Below are 21,138 nucleotides of genomic sequence, written 5' to 3' on the forward strand. Positions count from 1 at the left end.
CTTCATATGAAAAAAATACAGTCATCCCTCAGCAGGCAATATGTCAGAAAAACAGTACAGGAAAAGGAACCAAATCCGAAAGGAAACATGGCCGATTGCACTCAAAGCTATTGAGAGCTTCAGGTGAACTAAAGGACTGCATGTGTTTCATCTTTTTGATCATTTACATTAAGTGAAACAGTTTGTAGGACTGAAATGGGGCTGATACCAATTTGAAATGATAATAATCAACTCAATTGGAGAGTACTTGGTTGTTTTCTGGCTCCACCCTCCTCAGTATGTATGAGTGTCAGTGTATGTAGGCACGTGTATGTATGGGTCACCTTAACTTTGCATCTTCCAACTCCTGTGGATTCTACACAATCCCTAAAAAGATCAGATATGGAAAGAGTCTGTCATCCTGGTAGATTTCCTTTGCATGCCATGCTTAGCTGTTGTATGCTGTTCTGAGGATAAAAGATGGTCTGCTATCATCCATTTTGGCCTAAATGTGCACGCAAACCCTCTGGTCTCTGGAACACTTCACGAAACATCATCAGTTTGCTTTTGTGCCCTCATAACTGAAGCAACCCATCTTTTGAGATGTTAGTTTATGACTACTCAGCCCAAATATGTTTCAGACAAAACAGGCTGAGTATCTGCAATTCCAAAATACTCCAAAATCCAAACCTTTTTGAAGAACATACCTGTATTTGCAAGGCTGGAGAGAGACATGGCTGGAGAGACACAAAGGGATCTTTGATATGGTGACAGGCGTGGATTTCTGCTAAGCACAATACTTGGATTCTTGCCATTTCACAGATGCTCAGTCTGTCTTGTGTCTCAGTATGTCTCATTATGTATGTGCAAACACAGGTATTCCAAAACCCCAAAACATCCAAGATATAGAACTTTTCTGGTCCTAAGCATTTTTGATAAGGTATGCTCACCTTGTATCTGACTGGAAGGCACTGTGTGGTGAGACTGTTGTAGCACAGTTGTGTACATTGCTCCTTGTTCACCATTGCCAATTGTAGATTTTCCCTTAGGGCAACAGCAATAGAAAAATCCATCCAGTAATATTTAATATTGACTTTTTTTAAATCTGCCTGATTAAATTGTATGGGAAAAAACCCTCTCTTTTTTCATTTACTCTCTCTCCTTTTTACTATACTGTTCCAAAGTCTTCAAACCCAATGGTGTCATAGAACTGTGTTGGTGTGTGTGCGCGTATGTGGGCTTTGCCTTAGAATACACACAGAGGAGTATCTTCAATTCCAAAGTTCAAGTTTATCACATCTTGCTGCTACAATAACCAACTTTGTCACATCAGACAAATCCTTTGTTTAAGACAGGGCTGCAGAATCTGTGACCTTCCGCATGGTGTAAAGACTCCCAATTCTCACTAACCCTTGCCAGCTTTACCAAAGGACAATAGTTCCTTCACTATGGTTTAATGCAATTATATAAACATTCTTCTATTTTCCTCTCTCACACACATAAAAATCTGCACCAGACAATGGTCAGAGATGCTAACAAAAAAAATCTACTTCCATATTTCGCTGATCATGCCAGGAACAAAATTTGTTGCCTTTCATTCTTGCTTACAGACTGGTTTCCCAGAGCCAATGAAGAATCTTGAACTGAGAACTTGTTTTTAAAAAAATAAAATCTGAGAGAAGGGATTCAAGGGGCACAAGTCTCTGGATTCTAAGATTCTATATTAGAAAGACATTTCACATGGTCTGCTCAAGACAGAATCACATCACATCATGGGAAAAGAAGCAAAAATATTTTTCCTCAGGAAAAAATATTTTCCTTATGCAATTGTTTAAAGTTGGTTGCTGGACATGTTTGCATTCTCTGCTTCTGTGCAACTGCCCCCATGATGTATGTTTTCATTATTAGACACACTAGTGATTCCAGTCATCAGGGTTCATATACAGAATAGGAATACAACAGAACTACACAACAGAAAACATGAAGCTATTTGGTGACCTAACTAAGGGCTTACAAAGCCTCATCCTCCTAGATCAGAGAGAAATCATCCAAACAGGGAACAAGATGTTAACATAAAATAATGACAAGATTCACCAATTAAATTTGTTTATGAGTTTGTTTCACTCATTGCCAATTTAGAAGAACAGCAAGGACAAACACCTCAACACTGGAAATGAGAGACTGTCAAATATGGTCATGAAAATCAGTACTTAGAACTTAACTCGAGTAGAAACCAATAACAACCAAATTGGAATTATAACTTGGAAATTTTTATATCTTTGGTTACCCTACAAATTATTGTATAATTTTGCTTCACCATGTTTTTTCTCTCCTCAACTATGTAGTATAGTTACATTAAATAAGATTTTATATTTCACTATTTCCAACTGAAAGACAACATAAATATTTACTTTGACTACAACAAGAATCGATTCATTTAAAAAAAAATAAGAAAAAGTAATTTTATGTTTTCAGCATTCACAATGGGGAATCTGCATTATCAAAGGGAAAAAATCAATTAAGCCATAAATTCCAAGATTGTGAAAAATTTCTGAAGGACAATTTGTCTCTATGGATGTGGTTCTTCCCATTTTTGTCTCCCTCATCCTGCAAAAATATTGACTCAACCCCCTGGAAAAGTCAAGTGACAATTGTTGCATGTGAAGTACCATTAATACATTTATTTAATTATAATTTATTTTTCAACCATAAAATGGACAAAGCATGGTCCTGGTCTACTCCATAGGAAAAATAATGATAAAAAGGAACTCAAAAATCCAAAAGTCACCAGTATCAAAGAATACTAAGTTCAATATTACCTGGAATACAAAGAAACAACCAATTTGTCTATCTATAGAAACTTTAATTAAGAACCTTGCATTGTAAAGCAGATGATACAGTGAATAATTAGTTGTGCTGACAATTGTTGGGGACTGTAAGTCCCAGTAAAATTTGAGCATTTTTGTGCAACAATGTAAATTGGAGATTAGCTAATTAATATGACTGATGAAAACTCTGTGTTGCAGATTAAATTAAATATGTGTGCTTTGACCTTCCAAATTGTCTTCATGCAAAAACGATCTGGTTTTGTTCCTTATGTGTTAGAAAATTAAAGGCAATCATGCATTTTGGCAAATTTTTTTAGTTGTATTGCAGGTTATATAAAAATGAATTACATTGGCTAAAAACTGAACCAAATTAAAACATACCACAGATGGATTCCAAAGTATTAGTTCCTCTTGCATGAAGACATCTTTGTTTCTTTCAAAGAAGTACATAATTTATGAAACTCAGTAGTGCTTGTACAGCTTTGGACATTCTTCTACATGGAAATTATAATTTTCATCTACTTTTTAAAAAAGTTTCAACTTGTAACAAAGAGTCAAAATTAAAATAAAACAGTATTATTGATATTTTTCATGACAAATCTAGACTTTTAAAATGTAAATTTACAGTACAAAAATTATACAAATTAAAGAAAGAGTGTAAAGTATCGACAGGTCTGTTCTTTCTTCACGAAGACAGTAGTATCATGGGCGGCTACACTATCAGTCCTATAAAGTTCAGTTCTATCTCTAAAGCAGCTAGCGAGGCTGTGCTAATAAAATATGATTCAAAGCTTATAATTCTTGAAGCATCAGACATTGCACTATTACTTGAGCCAGCTGATTCAATATCACTTGAGTGGTCCATCCCCCCTTCCCCACATTCACACCATATTCCCAGCACACCATGGACTCTGAAAGAAATTGGCATTTCTTTTTTTAATAACTTTAAATACAGCATAGAAACAGTCAGAACAAAGACATTCTGTATCTCCTATAGGGATTCCAGTTTTGAAAGCATAACTAAAACTTAAAAAACAGGCAGAACGGTTGAGATAGTTCTGAATTTTAACAACATCCTTTCTATCTTTTGGGATTATTAAACAGGGGAAAATCATATTAGAACTTTACAACTCTTATTTACAGCTCTAGGAAGTAGAACAATATTAATTTATTGGAAAATGCAAATCATTCTCCTAACGGTTGGCCTTCACTAAAGTAAGGCAATATATGTGTCACAAAAAAATAACTCTCAGGATAAGTTTTGCTATGTGCTACACTTTTCTTTCTTTTTACTGCATATCCTATCTGTTGTTACTATAGATGATTCACACTAAAGTGCTACTTTAAATATTCTATCCATTTTAATATTGATCCTAACTTGGAATCATTTTTCAAATCTCACTGTACCATTATATTGGCTATTTAAAGACTGAGGCTGTTTATAATCTTGATATTTAAATCTGGTATTTTATGACTGTAGCAATAATAGTTGGATACATTGAAATATCTTAAATAAATTTGCTTATATAGCCATTAATATCCTTTACAGCAAAACAAACCTCTCTGTGACTGAGAAAAATCACACTTGGCTTGACTAGCATTATTTGTAAAACTATATCTTGAATTAGTCTATCACATTAAAATTAAGGTGCTGGGAAATTCTTTACTGTTATTATTGGTATAACACCTCCAAATCCATCTGAAATAAGATTCATTGTTAATGAACTTAGATTCCAGTGTTCTCAACCCACAATTTAATCACTTCAAGAAGAAAAGCTGCAAAATAATAATAATCATAAAATAAATGAGAGCAATGTATTTGCTTTGACTGTATCTCTAAAAACTTGGAATGTCATAAATGACATGGGCCATTCGAAAATATGCAGTACACAAAACATATAGGATAGTACGGACAGACGTAGTTACTCCTACATATACCACATACAATCAACATTTCAATCTCTATTATGTTTTCACAATTTGTTATTAAAGTTAAAGCACCTATGTGTGGTGATTTTACTTTTTCTGTACAGCCTATGTTATTGGGTTTTAACACTGTAACTTGCCCGATTGGACTGAATCATGCAACTGTCGCAGATCAGCACAAGTGTTTCATAAGGCATAATTGGAACAAGTTAAAAATCATTTCTCAAACTTTCAAAAGTTGAGTTGCTTGATGAAGGAGTTCCTGGATGCCTCAGTCTTTGAAGTCCATAGGAGGATAATTTGCTTGAAAGTGTAATTTATTTGGCTTAGGATGGTGCCACAGGGACAAAATGGAACTGAAATCCTCTCAGGTTGGAAGGTTCTTTGCACTAAATTGTGGACGTGTTAAATCCAGCTACATTCAGAATCCCAAGGAGGCAAGGATACCAATGGCAGGCAGCAATAAACCAAGACAACTAGGTGATATTCCCACAGCAGCTCCTAGAAATCAAAGTGATAGTTTGTTTGTAAAAAAGGAAAAGAAAATCAAGGGAGAGCCATTATATTAAACACTTACTGAAACCAAATGTAAAACAAACTTGTTCTTCAATGTCAATTTTGATATGAAATCATTTCTGAATATTTTTATGACTGATTTTTAAGAAATGAAAACCTTGCATGCATGACACCCACTTGTTTTATTTGGTACTATAGTATTTAAGAAACCAGTGCTAGATCTCTGAAAATCATATAAATTTTCCTCCTTCTCTCTTGCTGCACTCCACATGTAGAATGCCTTTTACACAAAAGTCCATTTGGCAATAATCCCAGCCTCATTTCAACATGATTATGTCAAGTGCTGTGCAAAACCTATAGCTCTATATAAATAAACTTTAATAATAACAATAACAACAACAACAGGTGACAACATTTAGTTGTTGGTTTTGGTCCTCTGATTCATTTTCTGTTTTAAATTGCTTGGATTGTTTGTGAGTTATATTTTCAATATGTAAAAATAACCTCTTTCCAGATTCCTGTTGTTCCTTGCTACCCACTTCTTCTTTCCACTTCTTCTTCAGGTGTCCAGGGTGAGATTTACACTGAGGAAGGTTTTATCTAACAAGCAGTGCTTTCTAATAAACACGCCACTTTAGGAAGCTGGATTTATATTAGAAACATCTTGATTTCTAGACAATTAAGTGAAGCAATTAAATGGCACTATAAGGTGGTGAAGGTGTGACAGAAGGTGATGGAAGAATCAATGGCAAAGTTCTTCTGTCCCCTGCAAAACAGTGGCCTGAGGTGGATGCCTCATCCTCCCTTTAGATCAGAGCAATTTTACAACCAAAATACCCATTCAAAAATAACAATTCTGGCAAAAAGGGAATCTATACTTTTAAATCTCAAAGTCAGGTGTATTATAAAGTCAACATACCTGGAATTCTTACTTGAGCTACTTCTCCATCTCCTCCTTCACTGTGAACTCGGACTTCAACAACATACTGACCCTTAAGAGGAGCAGGAAGTTCTATATAATGTTTACCAGTCTTAAATAATGTGCCATTAAATTGGCCATCTGGTCTATAGAGCACCTTTTCAAGACAAAATATAATATGGCATCAGATGTGAGACCACAATATACTTCAAGTACAAAAATATATACTCTGGTCTAAGAAAACCATCAAGATAGCTAAAAGAATTAAATAAACCTTTTTCATTAAACAATAGCAAAGCAAATTGACTTGTTTTAAAGGGAAAGTTCAGGTACTTATATTGATTTCCAGTTTTAAGTATCTCTGCCTGGCTAACACAGAGATGTAATTCTTTACCTAGGGCCCGTTACACACAGGCACCCTAGGACGGACTCATGGTGACATTATCACAGGTTTTTTTGGGGGGGCTGAGAGTGTGTGACTCACAGACTACAGCTCCCAATACTTGGCACCCCTACTGAAAGAAGGAAAGATCCATAATTATCACCTTCATTAATCTTCATTAAAAAACTCAGGGGCTGAACAGACCGCCCCTAATGGGTGGCCTGCAGCTGCCTCTTTCATTGCCAAATCAAGGCCATGGCAATTAAACGCCACGGCCCCGATCTGGCATTTCCGCAGCACAAAACAGAGACGTGAAAAGCAGCTCCTTTTTGCACTGCAGAAAGGGTGCCCTGTAAGTGTTGTGCCAAAGACATGGCATGACACTGCCTGCCATCTGGGCAGGCGGGTGGCAGCATCTGGGTGGCCAGCATGCAGATGTCCCTGTTGAGGCCTTCTGTTGCCTGATTTTAGTAATGAAGTTCATTAATTAATACCTATTATAATGTGTAATGGGTTTTGCAGTAGTTTCTACAGAGTTATGCAGTAGAGCTGAATATTTCTGACTCAGTAAGGAATAATCTGTCAATTTGGATTTCTCAGAGGTCTAATTTTTCTTGTATTAATTTCACTTTAATCCAAAATTTTGATATTTGATATTTTGATATTCTGTCTCAAACATTGGGTTTTTTTTTAAGTTTACATTTGTTTGTGTTTTTCAGGCCAGCCCTTAACATTGTTGTATGCAATTTTGTGTAATATATACATTCTTGTAAGCATTTTTTGTTAATTAACATACATTTTATTAGTATATATTAAACTTTACACTTTCTTAATATAAATTAATATGGATTGGTTATAAGCATTTTATAGGATTTTTGTATTTATATGTGGAGAAGTGCAAAATAGCTTTTATTGACATATTGCAAGGACAGGAACCATGAGGCCCTCCATATGTTGTCAGACTGCAGCTGCAAGTATCTGTTACCATTAGTTATGCTGCCAAGGGGCTTCTGGAAACAGTCAGACAGCATACGAAGGCCCATATAATTGGCATCCCTGTTATATTGGCCTGAAAGTGCAAAATAAAGTAAGTTCATATTAAAATGTGAGCTAAAAGTATTCTCCCCAATTGTACCATCTAATTGTATTGATTTCCTGACAAGACTTATATCTAGAAAACAAGTTATAAGAACTAGAAGACAGCATCACTTGGAGGCAATCATGAGCACTGGCGCAGTGGTTAAATGCCTGTACTGCAGCCATTCACTCACAAACCATAAGGTTGTGAGTTCAATACCAGTCAGAGGCTAAGGGTTGACTCAGCCTGGCATCTTTCCATGGGTCACTAAAATGAGTACCCAGCTTGTTGGGGGCAATTAGCTTACAATTGTAAACTGCCTAGAGACTGCTTAGGTGGTATGAAGCGGTATTTAAATGAAGCTGCTATTGCTATTTAATCAAATAATTTATATTTGCCTAATTGATGTTAGTGTTGCACACCTTAGAGGTTGCTCTTTTTTGTGGTTATAAAAGCTGATGAGAAATAGTCTAATAGTTGTCTTGCTTTCAAATGACTGAGATAAAACTAAAACAAGAAAATGAAAATGATACAGCATAGTACTCAAAAATTAAACTGTGAATCCAAATTATATTAATACAAATCTTACTTTATATCCTTTCACAGTAGATTCATTAGACTGTGATTTAACGTGGTCCCATGTGATGATATACTTTGAACCAGATCTTACGGCACTGATAATTCTTGGTCGTTGCCTTGGAGCTGAAAAATATCACATATCCCTCATGCCAACAAGTACTATCGGTCCTTTATTGTACAACTACAACTTGTCCTGTGAACCCTCCTTTAATCAATCAATTTTTTTTGCTCTCATTTTAAAAAAAGGAATTTGTGATTGCTATTGATAATTAATGACTGCCACCAATTTTAAGCTTTATTCGTAAAGGCAGTATGTATATTTTAAAATAAATTCTGATGTAACTGAAAAGCAGCATTGTTTTAATGAGCCAGGATGGTTGCATTTTCTGTAACATTTTCTCTAACGTTTTCTCTTCAAGTTTTTATAATAACAGATAGCCTGACAAAACTGAATGCCATAAAATGGGGGGAAATTGCTAACACCTGGCATATATGCATAGTTTTTAATGATAAAGTATAGCATTGACACTCATAGGCCAATATTTTTCATTACTTTATTTTTGCTTTCTTCCGCTTTTACTACTTTATTTTTCCCTTCTCCCTGTCTGTATAATGAGAAATAATAAGTGATATAAAACTTATAATAAAACTGATTTATAAAGCACAGAATTATATAACAAATGAGGAAATCACCATACAAGCTACTTACGTGCTTTTTCTGTAAGAAAACCCAGCGGTGGTGTGGTAGGTCCAAAGCCGGCTGTATTGAAAGCTGTCACATCTGCATAGTATTGTGTGTCAGGTTTCAGGTTTTCTAGCCTTACTGAAAAATTCATACTGCCCACTTGTAGTCTATTTGCAGCACCTTCCTTTTCACGACTGGACCAATAACGGATCTGTAAATATGATCAAGGCAGAAGAGATTTCTATAAATAATGCTTCTTGATTAATGTGTGGGTTCAAAAACAATGAGAAATTGTCTTTTGAGAACAGAAGAGATTTCAGATCTAACTCAAATTTCACAGACAAAAAGGCAAAGATTCTGTTCAGACCAAGCAGATTAATTACCCGCGTAACACAAAACATGTGAATGACCAAACTTCTTAGCCCAAATCTTCAAATCAGAATCAGAAATAGACACCATGAGGTACAACACATAGTACTAGATATGCTACTAGAATGTAAAGAATACTCGCAAATTCTCTCAACCACATCCAAAAAGGGTGCCTTGACATTTCAAAATTTCCTGTTGAAAAAATGATTAACTGCCATGAGCTGATTTCCACTGTGGGATTCTTCTGGATTTCTGCTAGCTATGGGGTGGCTTTGTGTTCTTGAATGAAAAGTCTACATGATCTAAAACAGCACTGTTCAAAGTGCTTGTCAGGGGACTGGCATTGGCCAACTAGTCTTGAGCTGCTTGACCCTGTCAAGGTTACAGTAAATAAAGAAACAATTGTAGCCAATAGTGGTCCCTTGCACACTGGGGAAAAAACTGTCAGCTTGGGAAGCACTGGTCTAGTATATTGGTTGGTAGAGTGAAGATATATGTTGGTGTGTGTGTGTGTGTGTGTGTGTGTGTGTGTGTGTCAAAAAACTAATTGGATATTAACATCCTCTTGTTATTTACTGATGTATTACTTATGAAATTTGTGGAGTAGTATCCACGTATTGGATCTAATATTTATAGGTTTACTATTGCATTTTTGTTCAAAAATATTTCACGTGGTCCTTTGAATTCTTTGCATTCATACTGATTTTGTACTGTATTAGCTGTTCTGGGCTTCCTACATATCCTAGAAAACAAGTCTGCTTCTGGCCCTGGGCATGGTTTGGGCAGATGATCCTCTCTCACAATTTCTAAATTTGACAACATTGAAGACCCTCCAGGTATCCAGTTTGCCAGCTGGACAAGGGAGAAGTTCTTGAATAGGTGCTTTATACTGTAGATATATTTTCCATACTGAGGTCTAATTGATATTTATACAGGCCTAGGCAGACAGGCAGAATATCATAGGCCAATCCTGTGGTATCCTGCCTCTGGTTCCAACCTGGGTCACTCTCCGGGTCAAATGTTTACATGTCTGCCTGCCACCGTGCTACGGAACCACCAATGCTGTGCACCCCTTACCTGCCGACACTGTCACATCTTCTCTGATGGTCCAATATTTCCCTGTCCCTGCCCATAAGGGCAGAAGCAGGGTGCCTGGCTACACACATGTGGCCAGGTGCCCCCATTCAACCTCACAGGCTGTGACAGGGGTCTTCAAAGAAGACTTGAAGACAGTGGTAGGTAAACAGTAGATTGTTTTGTCCCACACCGATGCCCTTTGGGACAGATTGAGCCAGGACTGCTGGACTGGCATCAAGATCCTGGCCTGGGGCAATGCCAGGCTGGTGGGGGGAGAACATGGGCCTTTTGGTCCGTGTGTACAGGCCAAGAAAGAAAGAGCGAGATAACCAAAAAGCTCCTATCATTCCATGACTCTGCATTATTTCGATTTCATTCCAAGCATGACTGCAAAAACAAATGTAAATTCAACATCATTTGTAGCACATTCTTGTTCTACACTAAGTGGTTGAACAGACTGCCTCCTAAGGGATGACCTTCAACCGCCTCTTTCTTTGCCATATCATGTTTGCCATGTTTTGTATAATGTTTGTATAATGCTGTACACTGCCCTGATTGCTAGAAGGGCGGTACAGAAATAAAACTTTTATTATTATTATTTATTATATCAGGGCCGCAGCAACTACATGCTGCGGCCCTGATCTGGCCTTTCTGCGGGCACAAAAAGGAGCCTGAAAAGGTGTTTCCTTTTTGCGCTGCAGAAAAGGTGCCATAGATGCATCAGGGCAGCATTGGGTGTGCGTAATGTGGACACTCCCACCCTGGCTGGCGTTTATCACCGGTCTGTCAAGGCCCCCAGTACACTGCTGGCAATACTTTGTGATATTATTTAATGAATGAGAATGTATTTTCTTAGCTCACCTCATATCCCGTAACAGCTGGATTAAAAATATGCTCCCAGGAAACAGTAGCTTCTGTGGATGATCTGACTTTTACATTAACATTTCTTGGTCTTTCAGAAGGAGCTGAAAAAAATGAATAGGATTAGTACAAGTCATATCAAATACTCTGAATAAGATATATACTGCAACCAAGTTTTCTTAATGAATACTGCGTATAAAACTGTTATAAAAATGAGCAGAAATACTTAAAGCTCCTGAGGAGCATAGTTATCCCATCCTACACATCAATAGCTCCGAAGGTTGATGCTAACAATTACAATGTTACTGATATGACAGGAATAATTTACTACGAGGTGAAACAGATGGGCAAAATAATGAGGTTTCTAACTGCTTTGAATGGCAAAGTGTTTAGATGACGCACACCTCCAAAACAGGAAATACTGAACCGAAGCCACACTCCAGGGCTAAAAACTGGAGCAAACAGAACCTGGAATAGTCTATCTTAGCATAGAAGATGCACATCTTCATGACTACATATAAAAACGCTGAGTGTGGGGCTGTGGCAAAGCAAACTAAATGAAAGTGCAACAACTCCAATGGATGGAATTACAATGTGCATAAACCAGACAGTCCAACCGGGGGGGGGGGGGGGGCTGATGGGAGCATGTGGGAGCACCATGATTGTGCTTTGCCAATGCATCACTCACACACCAATGTACCAATGCCCTGTGGAGTATCTCACATGTGACTATGTGGCCAATCTAAGGGGTGGCCATGCAATGGGTTGGCATCTAGGCAGGTGTGTTCATGTGACGGTGCACATGCATGGTGGGGAGGCAACACCAAAAATGAGCCACTGGCATGGCTTGATGCCATGCTGTGCAGTTGGGCCAAGAACATTTGGCCCACCTTGGGAGTCGGCCTTGAGGGAAGAGGGGTTCAACAAGCGCTAGGAAAAAGCAGAATTGAACCGCTTTTTCCTGCCCATCTTCTCCAGTCCATTGATGGTGTTCCTTCAATATATTTAGTTCTCTTTCAAAAACGCAAATTTATGAAAACACTTGTCCCTCCATATTCTCTAGGGTTAGGGGCACAAGACACCTGTGAATATGGAAAAATCGCACATAACAAAACATAACATGTTTTTATCTAAGAGGACACCTCTCTAGGAATCTCTAGGTCCTCCGGTGCAACTCTGTGGTCAATCTCCGACAGACACTGACCATATAACTGTGATGGAGGAGCTACAAATGCCTTGTAGAGTATTCTCTAAAGTTGACCATAGAGTTGCACTGGAGGACCTAGATATTCCTAGAGAGAAGATATTAATCAAATCCATGAATAATCAAATCCAAAATATCAAATCCGCAAATATGGAGGGATGAGTGTATATAAAAATTCACTTCTGCTTAACCTTTGGTGTAGGTTTGTGTAATCTTATAAAAATTCTGCTAGTGTGTTCAATTTTACTTGTTTTAATCTGATTTTACTCAGGTCTTGAAAAGCTTACTTGCATTTTTTTATCACCAAGTTGTAAACAAACATAACAAGTCAAGATTCCACTGCACTTTCAGGATATAGAAGCAGGTTTTGTGGAATAATACTGCTCCGGCATCAATTTAATGCTTAAAATATGTTTCCTTTTTTCCTTAGCACACAAAGACCTACGTAAATCCACGTTCTATTCCCACCTACAGTAGATTAATCAAATCAGTAGAATTTACATGAGTGTTGTTTTAGTAAATTGCTATTGATTAAATGGTTGTAATCTAAAGACCTTATTAGTACATTTCTATTGATTCAGTGGTTCTATAATCTAAGGACCATTGGCCAACTTTCTGTATGCGTTAATGTCGGGTTAATGCTCAATTTGCCCAACATGTCTGAAAACAATTTCACTTTTGTGGGTTATTCCTGGGATCTAAACCCCGTTTATCCACAGGATTTGGGCACTTTGGCTCCCATGTGATAAGGTCCTAACTGGGATTAATTATTGGATTTAGGGCAAATTATGAATTCTGACTGTGTTTCTTACTGGATGTGCCTGTACACAAAAGCTGAGTGTTCTCTATCATGCTGCTGGGAGACAGAATGGATGTCTATGAACATGAAACCATGTTTGTATAACTGCATCATGTTTCAGTACAACTAAAATTGGGATTGAAAAAGAGCTGTAAATGCTGTATTGTTTTCAATTGTTTATTGTTTCTGAAAACTTTTAGATTGTATGTTTTTAATACAGTTCTTAGTTTAATTAGATTCTATTGTGGCTTTTTGTATGTTTTTAATTGTAAACTATGTTGAATCCCAGTCTTGGGGAAAATGTGGGATATTAATAAAGATGATGATGATGATGATGATGATGATGATGATGATGATGATGATGATGATGACATAAATAAATGCACCCATGCTTATTTTTTCTTAAGTTAAATTCAAGATTAAATAAGTAGTTAATATAAAGGAAGTGCAGTGTCTAGAAAGGATTTCATTTTCCAAGCAAAAATCAATGCTGTTTTGGAAATCTTCAGAAACAAGTTGCAACAGACAAGCTCAGGAAACCTTTCATATGCTTCATCAGCTAACTGGGCATCCATTCAACTATGCATCAAAATGGTCACTGTTCAGTGAAATCCAGTTTCAGCTCGAATGAACAGTGTCAAGGAAACCCAAATCTTCTTGTATGGGACATTATGGTTTAAAATTAGCTTTCAGTAACAGCTAATATATCACCCACAAAATTCTAATCTGTTATGCGGAGAAACAAAGTCAGTGGATTTTCACATGGTTGTCATAACTAACTGGTTCCCTGAAACTTTTCAACATATGGATTTATCTCAGGATCAATACATGGTACACCTCATTAATATAAAAAGAATGAATGATCTAATTAATGCAAAGAGTGATCAAATTTTTCTATATAATTTACAGCTATGTGGATGATGAGAATTAAAATCTACGATAACAAAAATGAGGATGCCTAGGACTAGAGCTAGACATAGTTGTGGACAATATTCCTCCAACTCCAAAATGTCCTGTAATGTGTTTGTACAATTCATAACCTGCTTCTAAAATTAAAATGTATAATTTATTTAGAGAGTTCACATTTTAAAATTTGTACAGGAAGCCCTTGGGTACAGAAAAACATTTCTCAAGAGAGTGAGTTTGTTTATATTTTTAGTGTGGTGCCATTATCCAAGATCAAAACTGAACATTTTATTCAAATGTTAATAAAGTATGGGCTGTTAATTAATCATTTAAAACTTCTAACATAAATGTATACTTGGCTCTCCCTATCCACACATTCTATATCCACGGATTCAACAAACCACACTTTGAAAATATTCCAAAGTAAATAAATAAAACAATATCCAAATAGCAAACCTTGCTGTTCACTTTTTTATATAAGGGACACCATTTTATTACACCATTGTGTATAATAGGATTTAAGTATCCATGGATTTTGGTAGCCAGGGGGGATCCTAAAACCAAGGGTCCACCTGTATTTGCTTAGGAGTAAGGATCCTTTCATAGTATAGATTCTTTCTATGTTATCACAAGTAATATTTAAAAACTGGAACCAGATGGAGAGAAACAATCAGAGGATAATATGAGTGGTGTAATTAATAATTACTTTGTAAGACTAGAGTTTCCAGAATCCTACAGCCATGGCAGTGACCATTATGGCTTGAGGATTCTGGGAGTTGTAACCCACAGTGGAAACACTTTCAAACTCAGCATCATTCCTCCTTGACTGTCATTCCAACAGAGAACCTGTTTCTGTGGTGCTGTTGTTAATGAAGATTCAAATATATTTCATTCAAAATCTATATTATAGGACCTCAGCACAGGTAAATGTTTTTGAATATTTGTGAAGATATAATTACTTTTCAAAAACGTCTTGACTGGTTAGTAATTTCTGAATAATGCATAATAAAAGTACTGTTTATATATTCAGGCCATAGCCCAGCTCTGGTATTAATTTAAAAGTTCATAAGGAAGGGACAGACAAAGAGATGCACTTCTTCACATAGTGTATAGTTATGAAGTACATTATCACAAGATAACCACCAACCCCAATAAAGCAAAATTAGACATATTCATGGAAGATAACTCTATCAGTTGCTTCTGGTCAAGATGGCCATACATTATTTCGTCAGAGTGTCAGAGTCAGTGTGTCTCCAACTCCAAGTTTGGAAAAGTTACTCTTACATATTACAAATCCCAGAATCACCTAGCTGTCTGAACTAGGTCTTGCTCTAAGAAATTCCAGCTCAGATGTAGTTTCAGCTCAGTTATGGCAAGAACAATGACTTACCAAGATGTCATAAATTTCTTCTCTATGTCTGCATTGTGTGCTTGCAATGGATACACTAAAATAAGTGGTCTTCTCCAACTGGAACTGTTTAGTTTAATGCAATGGAAATGGAACAAGAGTGTGTAGATATTACACTGGTCATGCAAATAGTTAAGTTGCAGGATCAGTCTGTTTAGTGCGAATTAAGCAGCTAGTACATTAGATAGCCAGTGTGGTGTATAATGGCTTGCGTGTTGGAATATGACTCTGGAGATCACAGTACAGTTCCCTGATCAGCCATGGAAATCCACTAGGAAATCTTGGGTGAGTCACACACTCTCAGCCCCCGCTCCCAAGTCCACAAGTCAGAAACTAATTGAAGGTACACAAAAAACAACACATTGGAATATACTCTTAACTCACACCACACAATTTCTACTTACCATCTTCTGCTGAATAGATGATAGCAGTGAGGCTAAATGGTCCTTCACCTTTGTTATTAAATGCTCTCACTTTCACTTGGTACTGTGTTGAAGGAGGCATTGATTCATCCTTATGCACATATCGACCAATATCAGGCTGAGGAACTGTAACTCTTTTCCAGTCTTTTTGATCAAAGGACTTGAATGCTACTACATATCCAAAATTATTACCAAAGTGATACTCTCTTGGCAAAGGCTACAAAACAAAAAAGTAAGATTTATGTTTACAAGTAGGGGCATACAACAAATGTTAATGAGTACACCTATGCCCTAGAAAGAGTGTTCCTTTACAGGGCCAGCTTACAAGTTGTTCAGGATCTTGAAGATTTCTGGAGGGATATTAAATGAAAGGGCATCATTTTCCCTTCCACTCACTACAAACCGCTACTATAGTGTGTGTGTGGGGGGGGGATTATTACCATGGTTTTGGTATCTTTTCCTGGCACAATTTCACTGACCTGCATGAGCCCATTAGGGTTTTAAGATCATCGAGAGAGGTCCTCTTCTCTGTTCCACCACCTTCTCAGTCTCATTTAGTGGGAATAAGGGAGAGGGCCTTCTGAGTGGCTGCTCAGATTTTGGAATTCCCTCCCCAAAGAGATCAGGATGACCCCATCATTGCTGTCCTTCTGGTGGCAACTTAAAACATTTTTGTGCCATCAGGCCTTTACTAATAGTCGAGGGTGGTCTCTTAATGCTGTGTGGTGCTGATTTTGAATTTTTTAAAAAAGGTCTGTATATAGTGTTATTTTTATTGTTTCAATGTGTTTCATTACTTTTAATAGGTCCTGTTTTTCACACTTTTATCTTTTTAATTGCATTTTATTCTTAAATGAATGACATGTTTCAATACTGTACTAGTTTAATTCTATTTCAATGTTCACTTTTGATTTCTTTTAAAACTGTAGATTGTTTTAATTTGTAGGCTGCTTTGTGTCTCAATTTTGGGAGAAAAGTGGGATGATGATAATAATGATGATGATAATGTTAATGATAATAATAATAGAAACTTTCTACATTTGTAAAATAATTGTTATAGAAAGTTCTAAAAAATTTCAGCCCAAATGATCTATATTTTATTCTTTTTCTTTCAGCTTTTATCCCTAATTCAATGGAAATGATCCTTAAATCAGAAGTCATGTTTTCAAAGAAGTAGCCACGTTAGTCTCTTATAGCATGAAAAGGAGGAAGGGGGGGATAAAAAAAATGAATATAGCAGCACCATTAAGACTAACTGGTTTTTATTTTAGTATGAATGTTCATGGATATAAACCCAGTTCTTTCAGATGCAATACAGATAGTTTTACAATTTTATCACATTTCATTATTTATTTTACATGTGTTTCCACATATTAAACTGTACAAAATCGGTTTTATGCCACAGGGAAAAAAAAATGAGAGAGGAGTTAATCCATGTTTTATACTTCCTTTTAACTAGATGAGACTGCAGGTGCATCTATATTGTAGAGATAATGCATTTTGACAACACTTTAGCTGTCATACCCCATGCAAAGGATCCTGAGATTTATAATTTGGGGCCAAACACACTGCAGAAATAATCCAGTTTGAGATCACTTTAATTGCCCTGGCTCGATGCTAGGGAATCAGGGGAAATGTATCTTGTTGTGGCACCAGAGATCTCTGACAGAGAAGGCTAAATGTCTCACAAAACTACAGTTCTCAGAATTTCCTAGCACTGAACCAGGGTAGTTAAAGTGGTCTGAAACTGGATTTTCTCTGCAGTGTGTTTTGGCACTTTGTGAGGCAGCACCACTATTTGTCATAGCTAAAAACCTTCAACTTATGGATCTGAGGATTACATAGGATGGAGGTAAAGCACTTAAAGTGTTGTCAAACTGCATTATTTCTACAGGGTAGATGCACCCACAGAAGAAATAGCTGTTAAGTGGAAAGTACCAGATTCAATTCCTGGCTTCTCTCAGCAAGGATGCAAAACTCTCACCTGAGAACAATACTGGATGGAAAATGAGTTATCTTGGGCTAGGCTGACAAATGGTGAGCATTCAATTCCTTTGGAAAATGTATATTAATCTTTTGTCCTATTATTAGTTTAGACACAGAATAGTAGGCCCAAGATCCTATATACTTTCAATACAGAATCTATGTACATCCAGCGTAGTTATACTGGATCCCAAAGATGGACAACAAATAGGATCCCATACATTTTTAGCATAGCATAAATACATGCCAGTGTAGTGCACTAGATCCCAAATTTGTACAATCCACAGGACAAAGGGTGGCATGCCTGTGAATTCATACAGTTGATGAGCTTCCCACCCACGTCAAGACTGAGCTAGAAAGTGGTGTATGTACCTGCCACATAACTGACTGCAGTTTGGGCATCATTTATACAATCTCTGAGAAAAGTGCAATCACTTGTACAACTTGCCTTAACAGGAACCTAGCCTACCTTCTAATCTGCATTATGAAAAATGGTAAGAAGTTGTAAAACAGTGGAAGGAGCTTCATATTCATAATTCTATTTCCAAACCAAGATTTGAAAATGTCTCACTATTTGGGATTGAATGAATCAGAGTAAATCATCAAGGTATGCCAACTTGCCTTATGTTTTGTTCTCATGCCATAATTTCTGCAGTTACTGGAATACAAAATGCTGTCTGCATATTTTAGAAAACTGACCTTAGTTGAACCAGTTTATTTACACTGAGCCAGGTTTGCAGTGCAGAATCAAATTCTTTAACATCTTGGATACACATGATAGAAAACTGGGAATAAGGGTATATTCTCATATGCCATAACTGCAAATTTACCTATCTATTCCTCCAGATTCAACAAATTGCTGCAGTTAGAACAGATGGTAATGCCACCCATTAGATGAGATAAATGTTTGTTATATGTTTGGGTCCGTGTGAAAGAACAAACTGATCTTGTTTTGGTATTCTCTGATCTTGCATTAGTCACCATCCCCCTGGTTATAATTTAAAAAATTTAGTCGCAGTTGGACTAAAGCTTATCCCGCAGCTTTTCAAGCATGGGAAAATCCTGCGCTTGAAAAGCCACAGGACAAGCACAGGTTACATATGGGCTGCAGATGGGCTGCAGAGGGAAGAATGCGGTAAGACCCATCTTTAACATTAAACACATGTGCATCCCATTGGGAAAACAATGGGATAAAGCCCATGCGATAATCTCCAAAGATTAACAGCAGTTTTAGTCATGGTTTATAAAGCCCGTGTGGTAATCTCCTTTAAAGTTCTCATTTCTAAACCTAGTGGTTCCTCCTCGCCCACAATGAAGAATGCTTTCTGATGGACGGTGAGGAATATGCAGCAATTGGGCTTATTAATAAAATGAAGATAAGTTAGGAACTTTTTGACTCAGAGGAGAAGTATCATCACATGGTAAAGGACACATGCATGCATGCACATGCTCATCTTTATCAAAAACCAAACACAGCTTCTCAAAATTAGACCTTAAATAAATGAAGGAAGTGGAGGAAAAGAAGCTTTCCCTATTTAAATCTACAAGTTCCACTTCCTAATTCCCTGTTCTCCACCATTAGTCAAACCATGAACTTTTATTCCAGTGACTTGGAAACAATACTTAGGAAGAATATTCCTCAGAAAAACAGAACACAATGAAGCAATAAGTGTTGGATCGACTGATGAATTTACACTAAGGATGAATCTGCACTGCAGGAATAATACAGTTTGACACTGCTTTAACTGCCACGAGTTCATGCTATGGAATACTGGGATTTGATGTTTGTGATCACACCAGAGGTCTCTGACAGAGAAGGTTAAATAGCTCACATAACTACAAATCCCAGAATACCATAGCATTGAGCCTTGGCAGTTAAAGCAGTGTCAAACTGCACTATTTCTGCAATGTACATTCAGCTTAAGTGACTGTAAGTTACTGGTATTCAGATATAATATTTGATGTCCATATATGAATGGAAAACACAAAAATAATATATGAAACACACATGACAGTTAAACAGTTTCCCATAGACAAACTTGTTCCTTAACTTGTAAGATCACAAACAAGATGATCATGTACCAAAATTGCGACTTCATCGAATTTAGCCTCTCTAGGATTAATAATATTGACCTTCTCAAAGATTTCATTCAATTAAATTCTTAGTTGAAAGTCCTGTTTGATTTTCCTCTTCCTGTCTGCTACTTTCATTTTTTGTAAAGCATAACATGTGAACATGAAAAGATGGAGCCACATCACAATGTAATAGATGAATAAGATGTTCAAAATTATTGACATAGGCTCAGATTATGCTTCCTATGATAACAAAACACTGTTTTGTACTACAGCAGATAAAACACTTGTTCATATAGACTGCTGATAAGAACCAAACAAGAATTTCTTCCGTCCTTTGATTTTAAATTTTACTAGAAGTTTAGTCTTTCTCATCCCATTGACTCTAGGCCATTAAAATATTATCATACCTAGAAAACTTCCAAACTGAAGATCAGTAGAATGTGTCCTGTGTTTATACACCCACAAAAAAGATTATATTCCCTATAATTAGAATAAAATATTGTTTCAAAAGACCAAGAATTTGCCATCAGGGTAAAGGAGTTCCAGAGCTGTGGGGTCATTTCATTAACAGAGTAGCTCAAATAATATTTTAAAATTTAATAAAGTGTAAGAAGAAAAGTGGTGTTTTTAATGACGTGTTCTAACTAAGAGTTCCAAAGTACTGGTTCCAGGTTTTATGTGTTTCATAAGTATATTTTATGTAAGTGTGTGTATGATGTCTCTGTGAGTTTTCTGCAAGCCCAAAATGTTGGTCCATATTATATCCATGCAAATTATTCTCCCACAGTTGGAATATGTAGAATTCAAAGATATAGCCATGTTAGTCTGTAGAATATGTATATAGAGAGATCTTGTAGCACCTTTGAGATGAACTGAAAGAAAGTTGTTGGCAGCATGAGCTTTTGCAGGCATCTGTTGAAACAGACTGAAGTCTACAAAAGCTGAAGCTACCAACTTCTTTCTTTTCAGTTACTCTCAAAGGTGCTACAAAACCTCTCTACATTGGAATATGTAGGTTCAGTCACCTATCCTCCATCATTATAGTGGAGTGCTGCTTGGAAATTCAATCAGCCTCCCCTAAACAAAACACACCTAGGAACAAGAGAGGGTTTGCGATCTGGATGGGAGATACTAGCAACAA

At 36.7% G+C, this 21,138-nt stretch overlaps 1 protein-coding gene across 1 annotated transcript in view; it reads right to left on the reverse strand.

The window, feature by feature from the left end:
- Positions 1-2,827: 2,827 nt before the first annotated feature.
- LOC149312253 (contactin-1-like) overlaps positions 2,828-21,138 on the reverse strand; it is a 218,952-nt gene continuing 200,641 nt past the window's right edge. Inside the window, exons 21-26 of the mRNA XM_089524286.1 lie at positions 15,921-16,155; positions 11,200-11,303; positions 8,917-9,103; positions 8,218-8,330; positions 6,169-6,325; positions 2,828-5,234 (exon numbers count right to left, since the gene is read on the reverse strand). Of these exons, the coding sequence (XP_089380412.1) occupies positions 5,155-5,234; positions 6,169-6,325; positions 8,218-8,330; positions 8,917-9,103; positions 11,200-11,303; positions 15,921-16,155 (876 nt within the window). The 3' untranslated portion in view covers positions 2,828-5,154. The remainder of the gene's footprint in view (positions 5,235-6,168; positions 6,326-8,217; positions 8,331-8,916; positions 9,104-11,199; positions 11,304-15,920; positions 16,156-21,138) is intronic.

This window comes from Sceloporus occidentalis, unplaced genomic scaffold (assembly GCF_023333645.1).
Source record: "Sceloporus occidentalis isolate IW3139 unplaced genomic scaffold, rSceOcc1.0.p SCAF_5, whole genome shotgun sequence".
NCBI classification, from domain to species: Eukaryota; Metazoa; Chordata; class Lepidosauria; order Squamata; family Phrynosomatidae; genus Sceloporus; species Sceloporus occidentalis.